Source organism: Archocentrus centrarchus, chromosome 22 (assembly GCF_007364275.1).
Source record: "Archocentrus centrarchus isolate MPI-CPG fArcCen1 chromosome 22, fArcCen1, whole genome shotgun sequence".
Lineage (NCBI taxonomy): Eukaryota > Metazoa > Chordata > Actinopteri > Cichliformes > Cichlidae > Archocentrus > Archocentrus centrarchus.
The window spans coordinates 2,316,019-2,340,027 of record NC_044367.1 but is presented as its reverse complement, the minus strand read 5'-3'; the positions used below and the strand labels follow the sequence as shown (position 1 = coordinate 2,340,027).

The window sequence follows — 24,009 nt, the reverse complement described above, 5'->3', positions numbered from 1 at the left end:
ATAAAAGGACTGAATAAATAACCCCTTACCATTTGAACTCGAGTTGTTTGCATCATTTAATGAAAAGGCCATCAGGAATAAAATTCCATGTGCCTGCATCATCTGCCTGCATGGTGCTGATTGAGACAGCATATTTATAGTCTCCAAGTCTACTGGGTATATACTGGTTACTTTATAGTTATGAATAACACAAAACGTAAATGGTAAGCATTCAAACTTACTGTAATACAAGTCAGTTACTGACAATCAAATACATAAACTGGACATCTCAGGAAACTGTTAGTGCTCTCCTTTGCTACCATATATATTATAGCCAATGTCTGCGCTATTCATCATTTCTCAATGAGCGCTCATTTAACTACAGTGCGGAGGAAATGGAGTGCAAATGCCGCAGTAACATTTAACTTTCAACTGACTTTTATCTTTACAGACACAGGCAGCAATGTTTCCACTGTAACGTCTGTAGCTTGTGAAGAGGCATCGCCTGATAGCTCAGGCTGGAGAATGTAAACCTTTGCGTGGACTCAGACTTGGTTTTGACATGTTTCATGATTAGCATCTCTTCTTCATTAGCAGTTACATGCGATTACCTCTCTTTTTGCACCAAATTTAGAGGAAATGATGCATCCACGTAATTCAGCATAAATTTAATCACGTTAATATCAGTCTCATTGTTCACTCTCTGCACATCGTATTAGTGCTACTCCTGCTTCCCATTATATGCAAAAAACAAGATGATGTGTACCGTGAAGCAACATGTCACAAAAAAAGACACGCTGTCGTCACATATGTGAACTGTTGCATTTAATAATAATTTAATAATAAAGTAATAATTTAAAAGGGACTTAAATTATTAAAATGGAGCTCTACAGTGTGCAGACCTTTTCCTTTTTCATGGCATGTGTCACTTTCCTCTTGCACCTGAATATTTTTTTGCCTAGATGCGCACAAACCCGGACTCCTTTCTTCACTGTGAAGCTGTCACATGAAGAGCAACATATGTGTCACTGAGGTAGCACATACTGTCCATCAAAAATGCACCAACAAAACAAGACAACACTGGCTCAGTTTTAAATACCGCAGGGAGAAAAGGAAGGAAGCAGGGAGGCATGAGAAGGAGCCGTCAGAGTGAGCTGTTAGATGAAGAGCTGCAGGTGACAGGCTACACACCTCCTCAACAAGGTAACCAACTTTGCTGCATCCCGCTGCCGTGTGAAAAACAATGGGCATCATGTGCAGCATGAAAACCAGCCACTGATGGACTTCATCAGTTTGTCTGGCTGCACTGTAACCAGGTACACCTACTGATTTGTGCATGTAACACAGATGATCGCTGTAACTGTGAGTGTCACCAAAATAACAATGATACAATGTAATGTACAAATGCACAGTGCTACCCTGAGTCAAGGTAACCTTTGAAATCACAAATGCAGTTAAAGAAACATACTTTACTTACAAATACATAGTCCTTAACTAATTAATAAACATAACCTTTAATGCTCTGCTCACATTTTTTAGCTGTTTTCTCCAAGAAATGAATTACCTTCACTGTTATTTGTCTCTTTGACCATCACAAAGGCAGAGATTTACTGTTTGGATGTGACTGTCAGTTCAAGTCATTACTGAAGATTATGGGAATTATTAGTCTGAAAACACATACATGATCCTTTAACATAAACTCTAAAAGTAGATAAGAAAACAAAAGTTACTACATCAAACTGCAATCAGAATCAACAAACTTTTTAGCATCAGTACCTCCAAAAACATTTCAGGAGCAGTCAACCTGTAAATGTGTTGCCAGGGGGCCTGATGTCATTTCAGGAAAGAGGGCTTTCTCTTCCAGTTCTTGATATCAGTTATTACTAACTGGCAACATTATCTTTCAGATTGGAGGAGCAGGAAAACATCAACTCATTTCTGTACGCAAGCCCGAGTTTTTCCTGCAGTAGCCTGAGCTAAAGAGCAGCCAAAGGTGCTGAATTCCTAGGGAAATGTAGCAAAATATAAAAATATGACTTTGACAAAATTGAATTATTGCTTTTAGTGTTTTGCTCACTGTGCCTGAGAAGACACTGCAGCCAAAATCTGATATCTGGTTCTAAGCGTTATTGGTGGCGACTTTGAGCAGTGAGGACTATGGACAGTTTCAATTTTGTCCACTGGAAAAGCAAGAAATGAAGCACAGTGAAAGGACCCGAGTCTGCAGAGCTGTAAGCTTCTACTTTAAAGTAAAGTACATATTTCAAATTGCTGTGCTCATTTTAATCATTCTTCTTGAAAAAAAGAGAAAAATCATATATTTAAAAAAAAAAACAGAAAAGCTGAAGGTACTGTACAACAGCAGGAGTTTTAAATCAAACAATCAAGATGTGATTGAAGTGCAGACTTTCAGCTTTAATTCAGCGGGTTTAACAAAAGAAATCTGCATCAAGTATTTGGGAATTATGCCCATTTTTAGACACAGTCCTCCTCCATCCATCCATCTTCTTTTGTTTATCCAATTCAGAGTAAAATGTGTGTGTATGTGTGTGTGTGTGTGTGTGTGTGTGTGTGTGTGTGGGGGGGGGGGGGGGGGGGGGGGGGGGGCTGCACTTGCTGCCATAGGGTGGGGCTAACACAGACACAGTACCCCATTTTCAGATTCCCAGAAGTAATTGGACCAACTAACACAATATTAAATATGAAGATTGTTTGTAATACTTGGATGAAAATCCTTTGCAGTCAGTGACTGCCTGAAATCTAGAACCCGCAGACATCACCCAATGCTGTGTTTCCTCCCTGCTCAGCCTTCACTGCAGCCACGTTGGGTTGCTGCATGTTTGTGGGTCTCTCTGCATCCAGTTTGGTTCAGCATGCTCTGCTGGGTTGAGATCAGGTGACTTTTTGCCTTGGGAAACTCTTGGGTTGCTTTTGCAGTACACTTTGGGTCATGATCCATTTGCAGTGTGAAGTGCTGTCACATCAGTTTTGCAACATTTGGCTGAGTCAAACAGAGAGTAGACTCCTGTACACTTCACAATTCATCCTGCTTCTTCTATCAGTCACGTCATCAATAAACAAAAGTGACCCGGTTCCACTGGCAGCCATACACGCCAGGGCTGGAACATCGTCTCAATCAATGTTTGCTTCAGATCATGAGTGGTTGCTCTTGTTCTCCACAGCATTCTCTTCCCATCATTCTGGTGAGTCTTGTTTCACCTGTCCAAAGATCTGTTTTTCAGATCTGTGCAGGCTGTTTAGGATGTTTTCTGGCAAAGTCTAATCTGACCTTCTTGTTCTTGAATTTAGCCAGCGCTTCACACTTTGTTCTAACCCCTCTGTAGTTCTATTCATGAAGGTGTCTTGGACTGTAGACCATGACAGTGATACGTCTAGCTCCTTAAAGGCACTCTTAACATAGTTAGAAGTTGTGAGGTTGTTTTTCTTAACCACAAGAATAACGCTGTTATTATACTGTCGTCTGTAGTCTTTAAAGTGTAAGAGACCATTGATTTGTTCACTCCTAAAGTTTTTGCCGTCTCTCTAATAGCTTTATTTTGTTTCTTAAGCCTGATCATGGCCTCCCTCACTTGCACTGACATCTCTTTAAAATTGCAGTGAAAAGCTATAAAACGCAAATTCAATGCTTTGAATCAACTAGATATAACATCTATTTCATTTGTCATGAAATAACAAAGAAACAGCCCCCACTGGCCATAAAACTGCTTTGCCAGTCGACTGTCCAATTACTTTTGAGCCTCTGAAAATGTCAGTAATTGTTAAACATTTAATGTAAAACTTTTATTATTCCCTGGAATTAAAGCTGAAAGTCTGCACTTCAGTCCCATCTTGATTGTTTGATTAAAAATCCACTGTGGTGATGTGCAGAGGTAACACTGCAAAATTTGTATCTTTATTGAACAAATTTTGGACATAACTGTGACGGTGGAAGTGATATTTAGGCTCAAAGAGTTTTTGACTTCAAGCAATCTGAAAGAAATTAGACTAGACATGACAGAGGAGCACAAAAGTAGGTGCTGCGTTTCCTGTATCCAACTCAAAAGGTTGGTAAAAAATGCTTTAAACTTATAAACTTATTGTGTTTTTTTTTTATCTTAAACTTAGCTTAAAGAAAAAAATGTTTAATAGATAAATGTATGGAGTAAAAAAGTGAATTTTTTTAATCTCTAATGTTGTCATTTAACATGGCAATAAGTGAAATCAAGTATGAGTAGATATATATTAGTCAGCTTTTACCTTTTACTTACTGCTTTAGTGTAACCTCTGTTGCTCTGCAGCAAAACTCGGTGTGTTTGTGCTTCTGTCACACGATGTTTTAGTATGTACTTGTAGTCACGGTGAAGCCTGTTTAACAAAAGCTCCAACTAAATCATAAATCCACTTGTCAGATCAATATTTTTAGACATCTTTAAACTAATTTGCTTCATGTTGTCCTGCTCTTGTAAATTATACACTGACTGGTTAACTTCTGTCCAAATCTCAACAAAAGCCAGAGCGAAGAAGGAAACTGAAGAGATCATGTAGACTTGTTCAGATTAATTTAAATGTAATCAGAGCCAACATAAATCCCTTAATTTCACTTCATATTTAATTTTAGAATTCATTTATTCACCAAATTCATTTTCTTTTCTTTTTTCAAATCAGCTGCTTAATATGAGGGTGACAAATTTAAATTTATGCAATACAAATACAATCTCTGCTGGCACTAATCTCTTTCCATATTATTTATCTAGAAGAACTTGATTGAGCATGCATGCTCTGTTCCAGCAGCTCCCAGACACACACACACACACACACACACACACACACAGGAAGCCCCCCCCCCCTGTCATACTAGTTGAACACTGAGCAGTGTGAAGGAATCTCATCATTAGTCATTTTCCTCACATCTGCTCTGTGGTCACAATGTTTTTGTTAGGATACTGCAATGGTCACCGTTTATTTTCAGATTGTCACATGATATCTTATTCAAGTAATAAACACTGTTATTAAATCCTAGATATGAAAGCCTGATGGAATAAAAAGTAGCCTTTACAGGTTTAAGAGAAAAGCACAGCGTTACTCAGTGTCACGTGACTAAGGGACTAAGCTTGAAATAAAAATAGTAGCCTAGTGTGATGAGCAGCATCTTTATGTTTAGCACTTGAAGTCAGATTTACAGACTTTCTGTTGTTGAGTTTGACTCGCTTTCAGCCCTGTACTTTATACATATGGTAAAGTGAAATTAATTTAACTCTTATTTACTGTTCATATTTCATGCCTTCACAGTATGGAAGGGATCAATTTTGACCTAGGCTAAGGATTCCCTCATAATAAGTTTCCATAAGGAATACTGAACTACAGCTCTAGTTAGAATATATAAATAAATAATCTGACGTTAATAAATGGATGATTGATTAATGTTTCAGAGACCAGTGAGAGGGGAGAAATTTTGAGAAATGGAAATGATTTCAATGTATTTTATTGAAAGTGAAAATGGCAAAAACATTCTGGAACTGCTCGGATTTATTACGTAACTAAGTAAAACCTTTAAAAACGATCCTATCAGAAGTCCGATACGAGTCGATGAGTCAGTGACATCCAATGACAGAGACACTGAGGTGGGTTGTTGATGATATTGTGCTGTTTTTGCCATTATTAGCTGCTATTAGCCAGCGTTAGTGAAACTTTCTTTGAAATGGCGTGAACATTGTTGGACTCAGACGCATCTTGAATAAACTCTCATCTGTTTATCAGAGAGAAGCTGTGATTTTTTTGGACATTTGGGTCTAACATTAGCTGGCATAATGTTATCTTATAACAAGCTGTTGTTGTTTAGCCATCTCAGCTGTCTAATCTGCTGACAATAAGTAATTACAACAATATCTGGAATGCAGGATTTTTTGTGTTTACAGCCCTGACTTCAGTTCAGGAGATGAGGCTTGAGGTGAGGAGGAAAAGGATGAGGTGGAGAAACCAGAGCACCTTGAGAAAACCCAATCAGACACAGGAAGAACGCACACACAGAAAAACCCCAGTCGGGATTTGAACCAAGAACCTTCTTGCCGTGAGGCGACAGTGCTACCCTATTACATGTCTCGTGTGTGTCAGTTAGTCATCTGACTCCTGTATGACCTTTGTAGCAGATGTGATCACTTCTATGCTGTTTTACTATTTCACTGTTTCCAGATTCCCTGTGATCGTCCAAAGACCAGCAGGTACCTGTCTCTGGGAGAACCTGGGCACACATGATGGGAACACAGTGACAGAGTCAAGGTCCCACTTTAACTTTGTCAGCACTGATCCATAAATAATACACACAGACATGTACGGTTTCACAGGTTCAAGAGTCCCTAAAACCACAATTTCCCCTGATTTTGTTGATTTCAAATCCATTTGAATCAGTTTGGGTCAAATTTGACCTGGAACAGCCTCAATGTACAAAATACAGTATAATATTTTAAAATACAAGAAGAGGAAGAAGATGCCCAAACTTTTCAGCATCCAATTAAAATGATCTTTAAGCATAGGGGGAAAAAAGCAGTCTGAAATTGATGAGGACTTGAGGCCATTTTCTTCATCTTTTCCTGAGTCTACATGCTTCAAACAGATGTGCAACCTCCAACTTGTCAGTGTGTCTATATGAGCAAAGCCAGCCGCGCATCTGTGCTATCTTTTCTGCTTCACAGATCTTGCTGACAGCAGTTGTAATGAGGATGTTCTGTTCTCACATCACACTGCTGATGTTGGACGGATGTGCTGAAAGTGACTAACCTTTTAAAGGTCATAAACTTCACACTAAAGGTGAAGATATTTGTATTGGAGTTTCAGTTTTCTAGGGTTGGTTAGCTACAAAGTGTAGCAAAGTTCACTCTAAAAAAGCTGCCTGATTGAATTGTAACTGCACTACAAGTCAACAAATTCAGGCAAACAATTTTTGGATCTTATCCAAGTAATATACATAAACACTACATAAGTCATTATCCTATAGATTTCTTACTGAGGAAAGAACCTGAGTGAGTGAGAGCCACATTAAATATAGCAGATCATAGCAGACTTTGATCACAGCACTACTGTGAAATGTGCAGGATGTTGCTGTGCAAACAAAGAAGGCAAAGAAAAGGAATGCAAAAAAAAAAACCCACTACATAATAAATATGTTGTGTAACTGTGGAGCGCAGCTTTCAGCAGCACACTAATGAGCCCATTGGGTGAGAAGAAGTGTGGAAGAGAAATGGTTTAGTGCTGACGTTTATTCGACAGCAGCCTCACTGAGATGATTATTCCATTCATTACAGAGATGAGGAACAAAACCTCGTTATCAGTGTCGCCACACTGATCGCACCTATTTGTTTTTACAATGAACTTTTGACTACAATCATACAGGATTGTGTCCAAAAGGTGCACATGTGAAGCCAGAGTGTATTAGAATTTGCCACAGATCATATGGCAAAATTGAAATGTGTTCATTTTCATTAGGTGTGCTGCTTTCTGGGTCAGTGACATTAAGGTAAGGACAGACTTAGAGCCAAAATGAAATTGCATGAAGGTGCACTGCTGGGGATGTACAGGTTAAACTAAGGAAATGTGATCGCAAAGAATGTAAAAATATGATCCAATATGTAACCTGCATTTGCCTACTGTAGATTGACATGTGTCTCAGCTTATCACAATAAACAGCTTTCCTCAACTCTCCAAGGGGGAACCAAAATAAATACGAGATATATCTGACATCAGCTAACCATAAGGGACCTGATTGTGAGGGGTTTTGTTTTTTGCTTTTTTTCTGTTTATATCACTAAAATCATCTTGACTTATTTGAATTCTAGTGGATATCCCCCAGACTTCCAGAGATACAAATATGCTAGGCCGACTTCCAGGAGGATGTGAATAAAATTATGTTCAATGTGTCTAACAGATTTCAACCTGATTTAATGCTGCAGCCATAAAAACACAGTTTCTTGGGTCTGAATGCCTAACTCACTGTCAGCATTTTATGCTGTCGCTTTGTTTAAACGCTACAAGAAGCAGATACAGAATATATGAGATCCAGTTGTACACAGGGTAAAATATTTTTTAGTCTTTGGGAAGCTTTTTTTCCTTCTTTTTTTTTTTTTTTCCTTAAAGGGAAAAAAGCTGAAGACATATTTTACTGGAAATGATGACTTTAAGAGGTTAAGAATACATAAAGCAATATACAAAAAGAATTTGAGCATCTGCTCTCAGTTCATTTTGGTCTTTCTAGGACATCACCCTGTGTCCTCTGATACCTAAAGCACAGCTCACTTTGGCTCTCTCTCTCTCCTGCTGCTGGTTTGTATTACATTGTCAGAGTTACTGACCTGCTCTGTTTGAAAAGCATTCTTCTCACCTGTCCAACTGATGTAAACTGAAGGAGGAAAGCATGCCAGACTTTGAATAAATTGCTCCACACATCCTTTAAGTGAATGTGGCCTGCCAGGGTTAAGGCTTCTTTTAGCACCAGTGTTTGACGACCGTAAAAAGCTTTGGATGAAAGTATCAGCCAAACGATACAGCGTTTGGTCATAGTCACACTGTTGGAAAATCATCTTTTTGGACTTTTGGCCTTTTGTGGCTCATGTGTCACTGCTGCATATAATGAAGTTGGACCACTTGCAGAACCATGAAGACGACGGCTTTTCCTGTCACTCTCAAAGTACAGCTGGAGGCGCAGAAGTGACAGCATATAATATCAAGTCCCCTTTTCTAATAAGACACTCCCCTCTTCTCCTCTTGGTGTGCACAGACCATTTCGTTTGTAATGCCGCCCATGCCTCCCACAACTTAATGGACTATGGACTTGTGAACCGTGAACAGCACAAGGAGTTAAAAGTGTCAGGGTCGCCTAGCTCTCACAAAGTCATCCTGTAATAAAGAAAGGATCACAGGTTAAGTCTGCAGAGGAGGCATGCTATCCAGAGTGCCCTTGAGAGACACTTCAAACTAGTTAAATCATTCAAAGTCATTCTGGTTAATGGCCTCAGTTAAACACCTCAAACTCAAGACATTCAGTAGTAAGTGTATGTATTTAATAAAAACAAATCTGGCATTCATTTTTTTAAAAATTATTACTAGACTCTCTAAAATGTTCAAATAAAAGATACTATCTTGGACATCAGGTACGTAATGGGTTTTTCCTGTGGAGCTTTCCCTAACCTCTCTCTTCAGTTTGCAGACATCACTTTGCAGGTGTATGTGCAGTCTGTGTCGAGAGCCACGTGAGTGGGTATCAAAAGAATTTACACATTCCTGCATTTCTGAATAGGAAGAAGATCGTAAGTCTTACTGACAAGACTGACAGAGAAATATGACAGAGGGCTTTTTAACATCTGCAGCAAGAAATCCCACATAGGTGAAAGACTGTATTCTTATACACAACTGGCTGAAATATTCTACAATAACAAGTCATTTTTCACAAGGTTCCCAAAATAGTATTTTAGTAATGGTGTGACATTTTTACATACTCAGCCTCCAGCACTGAATGGCCACTTGAGGCTGGCTCCAAGTTAGTCCCCATAGCTGGTTAAAACAGCCATCTTTACAGCAGGACTCCAAGTTTCATCTGTCAGGCTCCTGATTTGAGGTGAAGTTAAAGTATTAGGATGTTTTCCAACTCCTTCATTATTCCATCCACTTTGTGCAGTGTACCAGTATCACTGGCAGCCCAGAGCATGCTACTACCACCACCGTGCCTAACAGCTGGTACAGTGTTCTTAGGTTTAAAAGTGCCACCCTTACTCCTCCAAACATACCTCTTGGTACTGTGTTCAAAAAGCTTTATCTTTGTCTTGTCTGACCATCAAACTGTTCTCGGCTTGTCCATATTGTCAGCTGCAAATTTCAGTTGCGCTTGAAGTTGTCAGTTCAAGGGGCCTTATTTCTTGGTCAGCACCCTCTTAGCCAGCAGTTTCCAGTTGACAGAAGGTGTGAGCATGCACCTATTTGAACTGATGATCCTGAAATCTGTCTGACTCCAACAGACCGTCTCAGCTTGTGTAAATCTACAATCCTCCTTAGATTCACTGAGCTCACTGGGCTTTCCCACTCTTCTGAGTATCGGTCAATCCAACGAGTGCCAAACTATCAGTTACAGTCAATCATGATCACTAAGGAGAAGTTAATATGTCTTGGCTTTGTCAAGTTAAAAGACACTGTAGAACCTTCAGTGCCATTTATGAAAAGATTTAAATGAATGTGTGTGTACATGTGACCCTGTGTGGATTAGAGAACGGCTAAAGTAAATTCAAACTTGTGGACCCAGCTCTTGTTTTTCAAAGTCATTAAAAATGTACGCTGTACAATCATTCCACCCTGGAAAAAGAACATGTCAAATTATTAAAAGCCCCAAATTACCATGGCGTTCATGCCCATGTTATCTGCATGTCTGACCACAACTGTATGTCAGCTCATTTTTTTATCTTAAAAACATCTTTAGCATAATAAATATTTTGCTGACAGATTTTTTTTTGTGTTTGTTTGTCTGTCATGTAACGCTTTATGTGGCAGGTGAGGACCCCAAGATGCAGACACTGGAGACAGACCTAAACACAGGATCTCAGCTTTTATTGCTGGAAAATACAGAGAACAGAACTGGGCAGGCCAGTAGTAAAACTTAACCACAGAGGGAAAACACACAGCGGGGGCAACACTATGACAACGTCACGACAAGAACAAAGTGAAAACACAGACAATATGTACACAGCAGGTAACGGGAAATGGGAAACAGCTGGGAGGGAACCACAAGAAGCAAAACCAAACCCAAAGCACAAGGACCAAAACATACCAAACTAAAACAGGAAGTAACCAAACACTTGGACACATGAACATGACACTAGGGCAGGAAATGAACAACACAAAATATGTTCATTGCAGAATATCACTGGCTATGGTCAGGTCCCATAAGATTGCTATCTAATTTTGAATTCTTAAATTAAGAAGAATAAAATGTTAATGTTTTCTTTTGAAACTGGGACATAAATGACAGATGTTGAGAAATGCTTCCTCAGATCAGTTTTAAGAGTGAATAGAAAGTGTTAATTGTGTATGTACCATTTTTATCTGTGTTAATTCAGCTGATGGTTATCATACAGGTGAAGTGTGAGGCTGGGGAATTTCTATATTTTTTGCATTGATAATAGATAACATGAAAATGCCACAAGCAGCAATGTATTAACTGATATCGCCTATGCTTCCACACATTGTCAGTGAGCCCCGTTGTTGTTCAATGGATCTTTGGATAGGATTTGTTGACATGAGGCACACAGCAAACCAGCAGCGCTGTAACCTCAGGATAGAGGAAGCCAACTGAGTAACAGTGTCAGAGTGAACTGGGTCCCATTTTCAATTTATTTACTTTTTAGAAACAATGAAACACTGTCAGCAGATTGAAATGTTGGATGATATGGTAATGCAAATCTGTGGTTAGCTATTGGAACACAGGCAGTGGCGGTTCCTGATATGGGCCACATGGGAAGCCGCCCAGGTGGGCTTCTCATCTAGGGCGGCATTACCCCCTTTTGCGATCGCCTACCGCAATACTCCACTTGTGGGGTAATGGGCGCCCTCTGCCTGCTGTGTGGTGCATGTAGCGTTCTGCCATGGTCTGACAGAAAGGTTGTAACAGAAGGAAAGGGGCAGGCGGGGGATTCTCTCGTCTCGGTTGCTGAACCTAGAATGAATCTGTGCATCTAATAAAATTAGATGCACTAATAAAATTAAATGCATACAAATGATAGAACACAAAGCACATTTAAACTAACATATTCATCCTGCTGTAACCAGGTTTCTGTAAGGCAGAATCAATCAATACGTTGATCAATTATTAAGTAATTTACTAATAGGGACTTGGAAGAGAGAGACCTAATGTTTAATAATCCACATTTAATTGTTTTATTTTTTTGGTGCAGTTGATGAAGCTGTATTATTTATTGTTTTTGAATTTTTATGCTTAAATAGCTTTTTGCTGATTTTAGCTTTGGTGTTTGGTGGTCTGGGAGCAGGCACCGACTCTATGGGGATGGGGTTTGGGGGGGATGGCAGGAGGAGAGAAGCTGCAGAGAGGCGTATAAGACTGCAACTCTGCTTCCTGGTCTCAACCCTGGGTAGTCAGGTTTTAGGGTTAATAAATTTGGCCAGATTTCTAGAAATGAGAGCTGCTCCATCCAAAGTGGGATGGATGCCGTCTCTCTTAACAAGACCAGGTTTTCCCCAGAAACTCTGCCAATTATCTATGAAGCCCACATCATTTTTTGGACACCACTCAGACAGCCAGCGATTCAAGGAGAACATGCGGCTAAACATGTCGCTCCTGGTCTGATTGGGGAGGGGCCCAGAGAAAACTACAGAGTCCGACATCGTTTTTGCAAAGTTACACACCGAGTCAATATTAATTTTAGTGACCTCCGATTGGCGTAACCGGGTGTCATTACTGCCGACGTGAATAACGATCTTACCAAATCTACGATTAGCCTTAGGCAGCAGTTTCAAATTTCCATGAATGTCGCCTGCTCTGGCCCCTGGAAGACATTTGACTATGGTCGCCGGTGTCTCTAGCTTCACGTTTCTCAAAACAAAGTCGCCAATAACCAGTTTGTTCCTCGGCGGGTGTGTCGCCGAGTGGAGAAAAACGGTTAGAGACGTGAACAGGTTGGTGGTGTACCCGGGGCTTCTGCTTAGGACTACGCTTCCTCCTCACCGTCACCCAGCTGGCCTGTTTTCCCTGCTGCTCGGGATCTGCTGGGGGGGGGCTAACGGCGGCTAAGCTACCATGGTCCGCACCCGCTACAGGGGCCTGGCTAGATGTAGGATTTTCCAGTGTGCGGAGCCGAGTCTCCAGTTCAGAAAGCCTGGCCTCCAGAGCTACAAACATTTATTACAAGTACCGTTACTGCTAAAGGAGGCCGAGGAGTAACTAAACATGTGACACCCAGAGGAGGAAAGTGCAGCAGAGACAGGAGAAGAAGCCATGCTGGTAGTGAGTCGGCTAAGAGCTAAGCTACTAGCTGCGCTAAGCTAGCGAATTTCTAAAAACAAATAAAGTGAATAATGTGAATACAGGTGATTCAGCAAAGAGTGTGCTCTAGATAAAGTAGGTGAAAATTACACCAAAATATGTTATTATCCAGATAGATCGAGTTATACAGATTTAACAGCTAACAGACAGCAAAACACGACTGTGCTCCGAAACAGGAACAGGAAGGGTAAACACACTTATACCACATTATCTAACGGTAGCAGCGCATCAGCATGACCGCAGATGCTCGTCTTTGGATGAGTGATCTGGAACGATCATTTCGTTGTGTGCCTTGTGCGCACAATGAGTTGGATCTAATCTAATACCGCAGTGAGAGCCAACACCAAGTAATTATTGGGCTCTTATTTTGTAATTATTGTAATTATTGGGCTCTTATTTTGAAACGTTCAACCTGTTTTTGTTTTTTTTTAACTCAGAGAATGATGTCATAAAGATCTGAAATGGAATCTTGGGCATCAAAGTGAACACGCAGCACTTACCGAACATTTCATTTGTATACTCACTCTGCAGCGTTACAACAGCTGAATTCAACATCTGAATTCAACATCTGAATATTTGCAGTGTTTTTTTGGACAAAATTATAAATTTACAAAAACCATGTTTAATAAGACGATAAACGTCCTTCATCCTGCGGCCTCTGAGCGAAACTCAGGTATGTCAGCTGCTGCTTTTCATGCAGTGCATAAAGGTTCATATGGAGCCTTATATCTAGATACTGGTCATTTTAAAAACACAACTTAAATCTGCCAATGATTTGAAGTATTTTCTACAGTTAGGTTCATTTCCCCTGGTTTTAGTGCCGTAAGCTGCATTCCTCTTTTTTGTCTTAAGATACACTTACTGGAAACAGATCGAATGTATTTTCAAGGCAAGATTCTTCACGTTTTAATGAAATACAATTTTAGGACTCACTGACAGACTTGCGTCACTTTATCAGATGGACTGTATTTGCAGTATGATGGTGCTGTGACTTCACAGCTCGGCTGTCAGAGTCAGTCACCTGTTTAAAGTGTCCTTACCAGGGCCCGTGTGTTGTCATTAAGACATAATGTTGGTCAGCTTTTATTGTGAAGGGTGGACTCTTATTTTGGGGAGTGTTTGTCAGTTTCCGCTTCCTTTTTTGCTTTGTTTTGGTTTTCCGTCTTTGGTCACCGCATGGAGAAAGGCGAATCGGTCCGCAATTTTTTACATCCAAGCCATCCACCTTGTAAATGTCAAAGAGGCGATGTCGTAAGTGTACAATTTAATGATTAAGCATGTCAAGGTTGTATTAAGATGCATATTGTAAGGATATTCATTTGCATGTAAGATTATTTACTTATGTCTGTGTTTGTTTGGTACAGTTTTCACTCTGTCTGTGAAGTGATACAAGGAGCCACAGTAAAGAGAAAAGAATTAAGCTTACTACGACTCCTCTTCATTTCTACGGGCAAGAGTTTAGCTGGTTGGATAGCTGCAGTTTACACTGCAGTGAAGACAACACAGTGAAAAGACACTGAAGGTTGGCATTGTACTTTGTGGTGAAATGGATTCAAAACATAGTGATAAGAGTTCCGTCGTGAGCAGGAAAAGTTCACGGTCGTCTGCATCATCAGCTAGCTTGCTAACACAAGCACGCGCTAAGGCAGAGGCAGCAAAAGCGCGCCTTGCATTTGCAGACGAGGAAGCTAAAGCTAAAATAGAGAGAGCTGCTAAGGAAGCTGAAGCAAAGCTGGAAAAGGCAAAAATGGATGCTGAGTTAGAAACTCTCGCTATGCGGAAAGAGGCAGCAGCTGCTGAAGCCGAAGCAGCTGTGTGGGAAGCAGCTGATGTGAAGGAAAAGTATATTTTAGTGGATGAGGTGGGGCCGTCAGAGGAAGATATAATGCAGCGAACAAGCGACTACGTCCAATCCCAAACTTCTGCACAACCCCTAGTTCAAGCGGCCACCCATACTAGCCCGTTAGCATTTCAGGCCCCTGTCCTCCCAAGTGCGTCCGACCTTAGCCACCCTGCATTAGCCAAAGTAGGCTATGGTGATGGGTATGCGTCACCAGAAGCGAAGGTGGAAGCTGAGACTCCATACGGAGAATGTGACCAATGGGGAAATTCAAGACCTTGTCACAATAAATTTAATGAGTACGATCAGCCTTCCCAGCTACGGTTTTCACAGACAGCTAAACATGATGCTCCTGCAACAGAACATCTAGCACGGTACTTAGCTCGGCGTGACTTGCTGAGTTCCTGTTTATACCAATTTGACGATAAGCCGGAAAACTTTCGTGCTTGGAAATCATTGTATAACAATGCCACCCTAGGGCTAGGCCTCACACCTACTGAGGAACTGGACCTCATGACTAGATGGCTCGGTAGAGAGTCGGGTGAACATGTGAAACGATTAAGGTCAGCACACATTACGAATCCAACCACAGCCCTCAGGAAGGCATGGGAAAGGCTGCAAGAGTATTACGCAGCACCTGAAGTGATTGAAAAGTCCCTTTTTAACCGACATGACAATTTCCCAAAGGTTTCTGCAAAAGAGCACACAAGGCTACGGGAATTAGCAGATTTGCTAATAGAGCTACAATGTGCCAGGGAGGATGGCTACCTCCCAGCTTTGACCTATCTGGACACTGCACGCGGTATTGAACCCATAGTAGCAAAGCTGCCTTACGGGCTCCAAGAAAAATGGATTTCTGATGGTTCTAGGTTTAAGGACGAAAACCATGGACTATTTCCACCATTTGAATTTTTTGCTAGATTTGTGTGTTACGAGGCACGTAAGAGGAATGATCCCAGCTTTTCTCTATTGAGTGCTACCAACTCACCTGTAAAGCCTGAGAAACCCTCCTTCAAAAGTACAAGAAATCCCATTATGGTTCACAAGACAGATGTTGTGTCAACAGCTTCAAACGCAAGTGGTCATGTGAAAAATACCAGCGACCCAAACAAGAACTGCCCAATACATGGCAAGCCGCACCCACTCAAGCGGTGCAGAGTCTTCAGAGCTAAGAATTTGGAGGATAGGAAGATCTTTCTTAAGGAAAGAGGAATCTGCTTCAAATGTTGCAGCTCAGCCACTCACGTGGCCAAGGACTGCCTAACTGTAGTCAAATGCATGGAATGTGATAGCATCAATCATGATTCTGCGATGCATCCAGGCCCTGCACACCAAGTCAAGGTTCCCTCAACTCCACCACATGATGGCGGGGAGGGAGAAAGAATCGACAGTGCGAAAACCATTGTCGACTCCAGCTGCACTGAAGTGTGTGGTGCAGGACAAATCAACCGCTCGTGTTCAAAGATTTGTCTTGCAAAGGTATATCCCAAGGATCAACGAGACAAAGCTATCAACGCTTATGTCATCCTGGATGAACAAAGTAATAGGTCGCTGGCAAGATCTAGTTTTTTCAAGCTGTTCAATGTCAAAAGTAAGCCTTGTTCTTACTACCTGAGAACATGTTCTGGCACAATTGAAACATCTGGTTGCAGGGCTGAAGGCTTTGTGATTGAGTCACTCAATGGTAAGGTCACAATCCCGCTCCCACCGCTTATTGAGTGCGATGACATACTCGATAATCGATCAGAAATTCCAACACCAAATGTAGCTCTCCACCACCCACATTTGGCCAGAGTGGCAGAGCACATCCCAGAGGTTGACCCTACTGCAGAGATCCTCCTGTTACTTGGCAGAGATATAATTAGAGTGCACAAGGTACGAGAACAAGTTAATGGCCCTCACCACGCCCCTTTTGCCCAGCGCCTAGATTTAGGTTGGGTGATAGTTGGGGAAGTCTGCTTGGGGAATGTGCACAAGCCTACTGTCAATGCTTTCAAAACAACTGTGCTCGATAATGGCCGACCATCAATCTTCCAACCCTGCACAAATTTTTTGCAGATTAAAGAGCTGATACATAAAGCACCAGAGATGATATTGGGAAAGACTGTATTCAACCACACTGAACATGATAACAAGAGGGCATCTTCAATTGAAGACGAAATCTTCTTGAAGCTGATGGACAAGAAAGTCTATAGAAATGATTCAAATAGTTGGGTAGCCCCTCTCCCATTTAGAAAGCCAAGACCTCGCTTGCCCAACAACCGAGAACAAGCGATGAAACGGTTTGCATCACTCCAAAGAAACTTGACTAGGAAGCCAGAAATGCAAAAGCAGTATGTGGCTTTTATGGGAAAAATATTTGAGAATGACCATGCCGAAGTAGCACCACCATTGAGCCAAGGGGAGGAATGTTGGTATTTGCCGACATTTGGCGTGTTCCACCCCCAAAAACCAGGCCAGATTAGGGTGGTGTTTGACTCGAGTGCCCAGCATTCCGGCATTTCTCTCAATCATGTGCTTCTCACGGGCCCCGACCTGAATAACTCACTCCTTGGAGTCTTGATGAGGTTCAGGAAGGAAAAGGTTGCGGTCCTAGCTGATATCCAGCAAATGTTTCATTGTTTCTTGGTCCAAGAAGAGCACAGGAATTACCTGAGATTCTTGTGGTACAAGGACAATGATGTGACAAAAGAAGTCATAGACTACAGGATGAACGTCCATGTTTTTGGAAACAGCCCATCCCCGGCTGTAGCTATCTATGGGCTTAGAAGAGCTATCAGGGAGGGTGCACAAGAACACGGAGCTGACACAGTACACTTTGTGGAGCGCCACTTCTATGTGGACGATGGCCTTTGCTCTGTACCAACTGAGGTTGAAGCTATTGACTTGCTCCGCAGAACGCAAGCTGCACTTGCTGAGTCAAATCTCCGGCTTCACAAGTTTGTTTCGAACAGTCAAGTGGTCTTGGAAGCTTTTCCACCTGAGGACTGTGCAGTAGATGTCGAAGACATAGATCTCAGTGGAGAAGCCGTGCCAGCCCAACGAAGCCTGGGCCTGCTGTGGGAAATAACGAGAGACAAGTTCACCTTCTACGTGTCCATTGAGACCAAACCTTTTACCCGCCGGGGGGTCCTATCTACAGTGAACAGTGTTTTTGACCCCTTGGGGTTTCTGGCCCCTGTAACAATCCAGGGAAGAGCTCTCCTCAGAGAACTCACAGCAGAACTATCTGATTGGGACACACCACTACCTAGAGATAAACTAAGCAAATGGCAAGACTGGCGGGACTCGCTCCAGGATTTAAGACACCTTCATATACCAAGAGCGTATACAGCAGCTTCTCTGGCCAAAGCATTTCATACAGAGCTCTGCATGTTCTCCGATGCCTCCACTAAGGCCATTGGTGCTGTGGCATACTTGAAGGTTGTACAAGAAGACGGTCGAGTTCACATTGGTTTCATCATGGGCAAATCGAAACTTGCACCTCAGTCTGAACCGACCATTCCAAGACTGGAGCTATGCGCAGCAGTCTTGGCCGTGGAAATGGCAGAGCTAATCCACGATGAGTTGGACTTGAGGCTGGATTCCACCAAGTTCTACACTGACAGCAAAGTGGTCCTTGGCTATATATACAATGAATCCAAACGCTTTTATGTCTATGTACACAATAGAGTTCAGCGTATTCGCCAGAGCACAAGACCGGAACAGTGGCACTACGTGCCTACGAAAGACAATCCTGCGGACCATGCATCTAGGTCGGTTCCTGCTTCACGCTTGATGCAGACAACATGGTTCACTGGACCTGACTTTCTGCTCAAACTTACCAGTGATCCCAAACCGGCGCAGTCATTTGACTTGGTCGAACCAGAACTCGACGTTGAAATCCGTCCACAAGTGAGGACTTACGCCACACAGCTACATGGGAGAAGCCTCGGCACGGAACGGTTTAAGAGGTTCTCAAAGTTCAGTAGTCTTGTCCGTGCAGTAGCCCTCCTAATTCACATTGCAAGGTCCTACAAGTCTTCTGACAGCATGGACAACTGTAAAGGATGGCATAAATGCCATCTGTGGCACACGCCAGATGGACTGTCACGAGCAAAAGAAGTTATCATTGGAGCTGTTCAGAGGGGTGCGTTTGCAAAAGAGTTGGAGGCTTTGGAGACAAACAAGCCGGTCCCTCGAAACAGCAGCCTTGGTCACCTTAGCCCAATCTTGAAGAACAACCTTATCTGTCTCAGAGGTAGACTGAGAAATGCTGACCTGAACATCGGAGAAAAGAACCCAATAATTCTCCCGAAAGATAGCCATGTTTCCTTGCTGCTCGTCAGACATTATCACACTCAGGTTAAACACCAGGGCCGCCACTTTACAGAAGGTGCCGTCAGAGCAGCAGGGCTATGGCTCCTGGGAGGGAAGAGGCTTGTCAGTTCAGTCCTACACAAGTGTATAACCTGCCGTAGGCTCAGAGGCAAGCTGCAGGAACAGCGCATGGCAGACCTGCCACCAGAGCGCCTTGCCACTTGCTCTCCTTTCTCATATGTGGGGTTGGACGTCTTTGGACCCTGGTCCATCACTGCCAGACGTACAAGGGGAGGACATGTTGAGAGCAAGCGGTGGGCTATATTGTTTTGCTGTATGAGCTCCAGAGCCGTGCACATCGAGGTTATTGACTCAATGGACACTTCCAGCTGTATCAATGCTATAAGGCGATTTTTTGCAATAAGAGGACCCGCCAGGCAACTAAGATCTGATTGTGGGTCAAACTTCGTGGGGGCTTGCAAGGAGCTTGGAATGAGGGAGGATGGATCAGATACCCCTGTGCAAAGATTTCTAAGCCAGCAGGGGTGTACGTGGGTCTTTAACCCGCCACATGCTTCTCACATGGGTGGTTCTTGGGAACGTCTGATTGGTGTGGCTCGAAGAATTCTCGACTCCATGCTTCTAGAACAGCACTCTCGCTTAACCCATGATGTTCTGTGCACTCTAATGGCAGAGGTGACTGCGATCATAAATGCACGGCCACTAATCCCAGTTTCAACCGATCCAGAGAATCCATTCATTCTATCACCTTCAATACTCCTGACTCAGAAAATAGGAGTCCCACCTCCACCAGGAGACTTTACAGGCAAAGACCTCCTCATCAAACAGTGGAAACAAGTACAAAGTCTTGCCAACAAGTTCTGGAATCGTTGGAGAAGAGATTACTTGTTTACCTTGCAACTCCGAAAGAAATGGACAAAGTTCTACCAAAACCTACAAGTAGGAGACATTGTTCTTCTCAAAGATAGTCAAGCTGCTCGCAACAGCTGGCAAATGGCTATGATCACAAGGACCTTCCCTGGAGATGATGGAAAGGTGAGGAAGGTGGAAGTAAAGACCACAGTCCAAGGTCATTCAAAGATATTCTTTAGACCAGTTTCAGATGTTGTGTTGCTCCTAGCTAATGCTAATAACCAGAAAACTGCTGCTACTATGAGTTCATAGTTCAGCTAAGTAATGACCTCACAGAGGCCAGGCGGGGAGTGTGTTGTCATTAAGACATAATGTTGGTCAGCTTTTATTGTGAAGGGTGGACTCTTATTTTGGGGAGTGTTTGTCAGTTTCCGCTTCCTTTTTTGCTTTGTTTTGGTTTTCCGTCTTTGGTCACCGCATGGAGAAAGGCGAATCGGTCCGCAATTTTTTACATCCAAGCCATCCACCTTGTAAATGTCAAAGAGGCGATGTCGTAAGTGTACAATTTAATGATTAAGCATGTCAAGGTTGTATTAAGATGCATATTGTAAGGATATTCATTTGCATGTAAGATTATTTACTTATGTCTGTGTTTGTTTGGTACAGTTTTCACTCTGTCTGTGAAGTGATACAAGGAGCCACAGTAAAGAGAAAAGAATTAAGCTTACTACGACTCCTCTTCATTTCTACGGGCAAGAGTTTAGCTGGTTGGATAGCTGCAGTTTACACTGCAGTGAAGACAACATAGCCCGTGTTCACATTTCAACTCAGGTTAAACAATGAAAACACCTGTGTGCACTTCTGGGTGTTTTATATTACAAATGTTATTTTATTCAACAAAAAACATACAAATTTTATTTTACAATTACATCCAAGCAGCACCTTAGTGTCTCTGTTGAGGTTACTTCTTCTTAAAGTAGCTTCTACAATGCTAAATGCTTCATGTGATGGTGTAGTAGAAGGTGGAGAAAGTAGAAATATCCACCAGTGCTGAAGGTGTAAATAAAATGTGTGACTGCAGACAGGTGGTTGTGTCCTGTCACAGGCCTGAAACTAAACTGCATTCTTTCTGCAAACTGTAGCTGTCATTTAGTTTTGTATTGATTGATTTATTTTAGATTTTTAAAATGCTGAACATTAAAACTGACACTGAACATCACCCAGACTTTTTGGGCATAGTTTGATGATAGAAGTAAGGAATCTTGATAATAACTGGGTTTATCTCATTTGTAGAGAGCTGTGGCACCACCACCCAACTCAACGAGAGCTTGGGACAAAATTGCAGCGGATCTGCAAAGAAGAGGAAGGCCGACACAACATCCGAGTCTCCCAGAAAAAGGCAGAGGTGTGCCAGTGGAGCCGCTCAGTTGGCATTCGAGGCTGTTCCAGCAAAGGGTGTCAAAAGGAAGGCCAGCACCGAACGAGAGCCACTTGGAAAAAAGCAGAAGTGTGGACCCAGCTGCACAAACTGCGATGAAGCCATCGGGGGGGCTAACTTGAAGGAGCAGGACAATGCCGAGAAGCTGGTGGCATCACAGGCTCCCGAGACAGCAAACAGGGAGCGTGCCCGTGACCCCTCCCCAGGTCCATCAAACTCCACAGAAAAAAGAGCGAGTGCATTCCTCCAATTCGCACACAACAGAGGTAAACTGAAAGTGTGACAGGCAGTGACAGTGAGCTTAAGCTTGTAGTGTTTAATCATGTTTGCAAATCCTTTATTAGCCTGCAAGTTTTAAGCCTTTTCCCATCAACACTTGCCACATTTACCCTTCCGGAATTTCTTTCACTAATAGTAATCATAGTAATTTGATACAAACAGCCGTCGGTTTGAGGGCTCAAAGTGTTACGATTAAATGGTCAGTAAGCAGTACAAATATGCAAACATTTCAGTGGTCAAACAATCATTTTCTGAGTTGTGGCACAGCATTGGTCTCCTCCACAACAGGTCTCACCAACAGTGTTTTGGAGCTGTGTTTAGCTTCCAGGTGCTTTTTCTAAATGTGAACCATTTCTAACAGTCAAACGTGTATCTGTGTTTGTGTAGCTTGCTTTGAGAAGAAGTACGTGGAGCGTGGCCTGCTTGGTCGAGGAGGTTTTGGTTCAGTTTATGCTGGGAGGAGAAAGATGGATAGATTACCAGTGAGTAAAACACATAATATTCTTATATCTTGTGCACTTTGCCACCATTCCACACACTAACCACAGTACCCCTGTCTTATCTGTAGGTGGCGATCAAACACATCCGCAAGGAAGATGTGAAGCGTCAAGAAGTGGTGAGTGATTCAAACATTTACAAATGTTTCCCCTTCCTGTACCTTTGCTGTTTATGAGGAAACAGACAGAAAATCTCATGCACTCATTCACGTTTCTTTTTTTAGGACGTCAATGGCAGGACATGCATAATCCCGCTGGAAGCTTTCCTCATGCTGAAACTGGGAGCTGGAGCAGCATCAGTAGGCACTTGTGCAGCTGTCTCTATACTAGACTGGTATGAGCTAGAGCAGGAGGTTCTTCTGGTCATAGAAAGACCAGTCCCATGTGTGGACCTGCTGAACTATTTGGTATACAATGGTGGATACCTGAAGGAGGATGTTGCTAAGGTACTAAAATCCGGTCCAGAGAAGCTTCACGGAGCTTGTTTGATAGTTGCCACACTGTCGGGAATCGGTCCCTTTTTCAGCTCTCTGACTGTCCTCTTTGTGTTTCAGAACATCATGAAGCAGCTGGTGGATGCAGCTTTAATGATGCACACCAAAGGCGTCTTCCACTGTGACATCAAGGCTGACAACCTGCTCCTCGAGACCGGCTCCAAAAACCCTCGAGTGCGCATCATAGACTTTGGATGTGGCTGCCTGGTACAGGAAGAACCATACAGCAGCTTCAGTGGTATGACATCTGACTCTCCATTCAGCCGTTGCTCTGCAGAGTGATGATTTTGATTTCAGTCTGAACCTGTTCCTTCCTTTCTGTCTGTGCGTTGCAGGGACCAGAGTGGGTTCCCCTCCAGAGATTTCCAAATGCAGGAGCTATGAGGCTGTCTCCATCACAGTCTGGCAGCTGGGCATGCTGCTTTATGAAATGCTGAATGATGTGGAATGTTTCACCATCTCAGAGTTGCTCCGTGGGAAACTTCCTTTAAACATTAAAATGTCCCAAGGTGAGACAGTGGTAGAATAACTGTGTTTTGGTCCTGACACTATAAACATTTTGCTTAGAAGTTCCAAAAGATTTCTGCAGTTGACTGATCTTTGCTTTGTTTTCTGTCCTCTCTCCAATCAGACTGCTGGAATTTTCTGAGGCTCTGCTTAACTGCAGACCCACAAGAGCGGGCCACCTTAGAGCAGCTTCAGCAGCACCCCTGGCTGCAGAATCACACTGTAGTCACACCTGAAACACCTGGTGATATGCCTGGCCTGTAATCTTTCTCTCTCTCTCTCTCTCTCTTTCTTTCTTCCTTATTTGGATTTTGTTAATTTACTTTGGTTTAATTAATTACTTGATAGTTATCAGTCGCAGCAGATGACTGCCCCTCCCTGAGCCTGGTTCTGCTGGAGGTTTCTTCCTGTTTAAAAGGGAGTTTTTCCTTCCCACTGTCGCCAAGTGCTTGCTCATAGGGGGTTTCTTGTTATTCTTATTAATATTGTTGTTTTTCTTATTAGTAGCAGTAGTTGCTACTAATAAGAAAAACAATTTGTTATTTTCATTCGTCTTCTTTTGTTATTCTTATTAATATTGTTATAATTGGTTTTGTTCTTCTTCTTCTTATTAGTAGTGTTATTCTTCTTTTTTTATTATTAACCTGGGCCAAATATTACATAACTGTGCCCAAATTTGAACTATAAAAAAATAAAAATTAAAAACAAATCAACTCCAACTCTCTTGATATGAGTTTTGTTTTGTTATGTAGTTTGTTGTTGTAATTGTT

The 24,009-nt window shown here is 42.2% G+C and overlaps 1 protein-coding gene across 1 annotated transcript; it reads left to right on the top strand.

The window, feature by feature from the left end:
• Positions 1 to 1,109: 1,109 nt before the first annotated feature.
• LOC115772677 (serine/threonine-protein kinase pim-2-like) lies at positions 1,110 to 23,576 on the top strand. Its single transcript, XM_030719066.1, has 9 exons — positions 1,110 to 1,182; positions 12,932 to 12,973; positions 21,318 to 21,728; positions 22,129 to 22,223; positions 22,310 to 22,357; positions 22,463 to 22,684; positions 22,793 to 22,970; positions 23,068 to 23,241; positions 23,364 to 23,576. Exons 1-9 carry the CDS (start codon positions 1,110 to 1,112, stop codon positions 23,501 to 23,503), a joined length of 1,383 nt encoding a protein of 460 aa, XP_030574926.1. The 3' UTR covers positions 23,504 to 23,576.
• The last annotated feature ends 433 nt before the right edge of the window (positions 23,577 to 24,009 follow it).

Excerpts from the sequence above, each read along its gene's own strand:
- LOC115772677 (XM_030719066.1), top strand. The coding sequence starts at position 1,110 with ATGAGAAGGAGCCGTCAGAGTGAGCTGTTAGATGAAGAGCTGCAGGTG. Across the intron at positions 22,224-22,309 it reads GAAAGATGGATAGATTACCA|GTGGCGATCAAACACATCCG; the intron begins GTGAGTAAAACA and ends TCTTATCTGTAG. Across the intron at positions 23,242-23,363 it reads AAACATTAAAATGTCCCAAG|ACTGCTGGAATTTTCTGAGG; the intron begins GTGAGACAGTGG and ends CTCTCCAATCAG.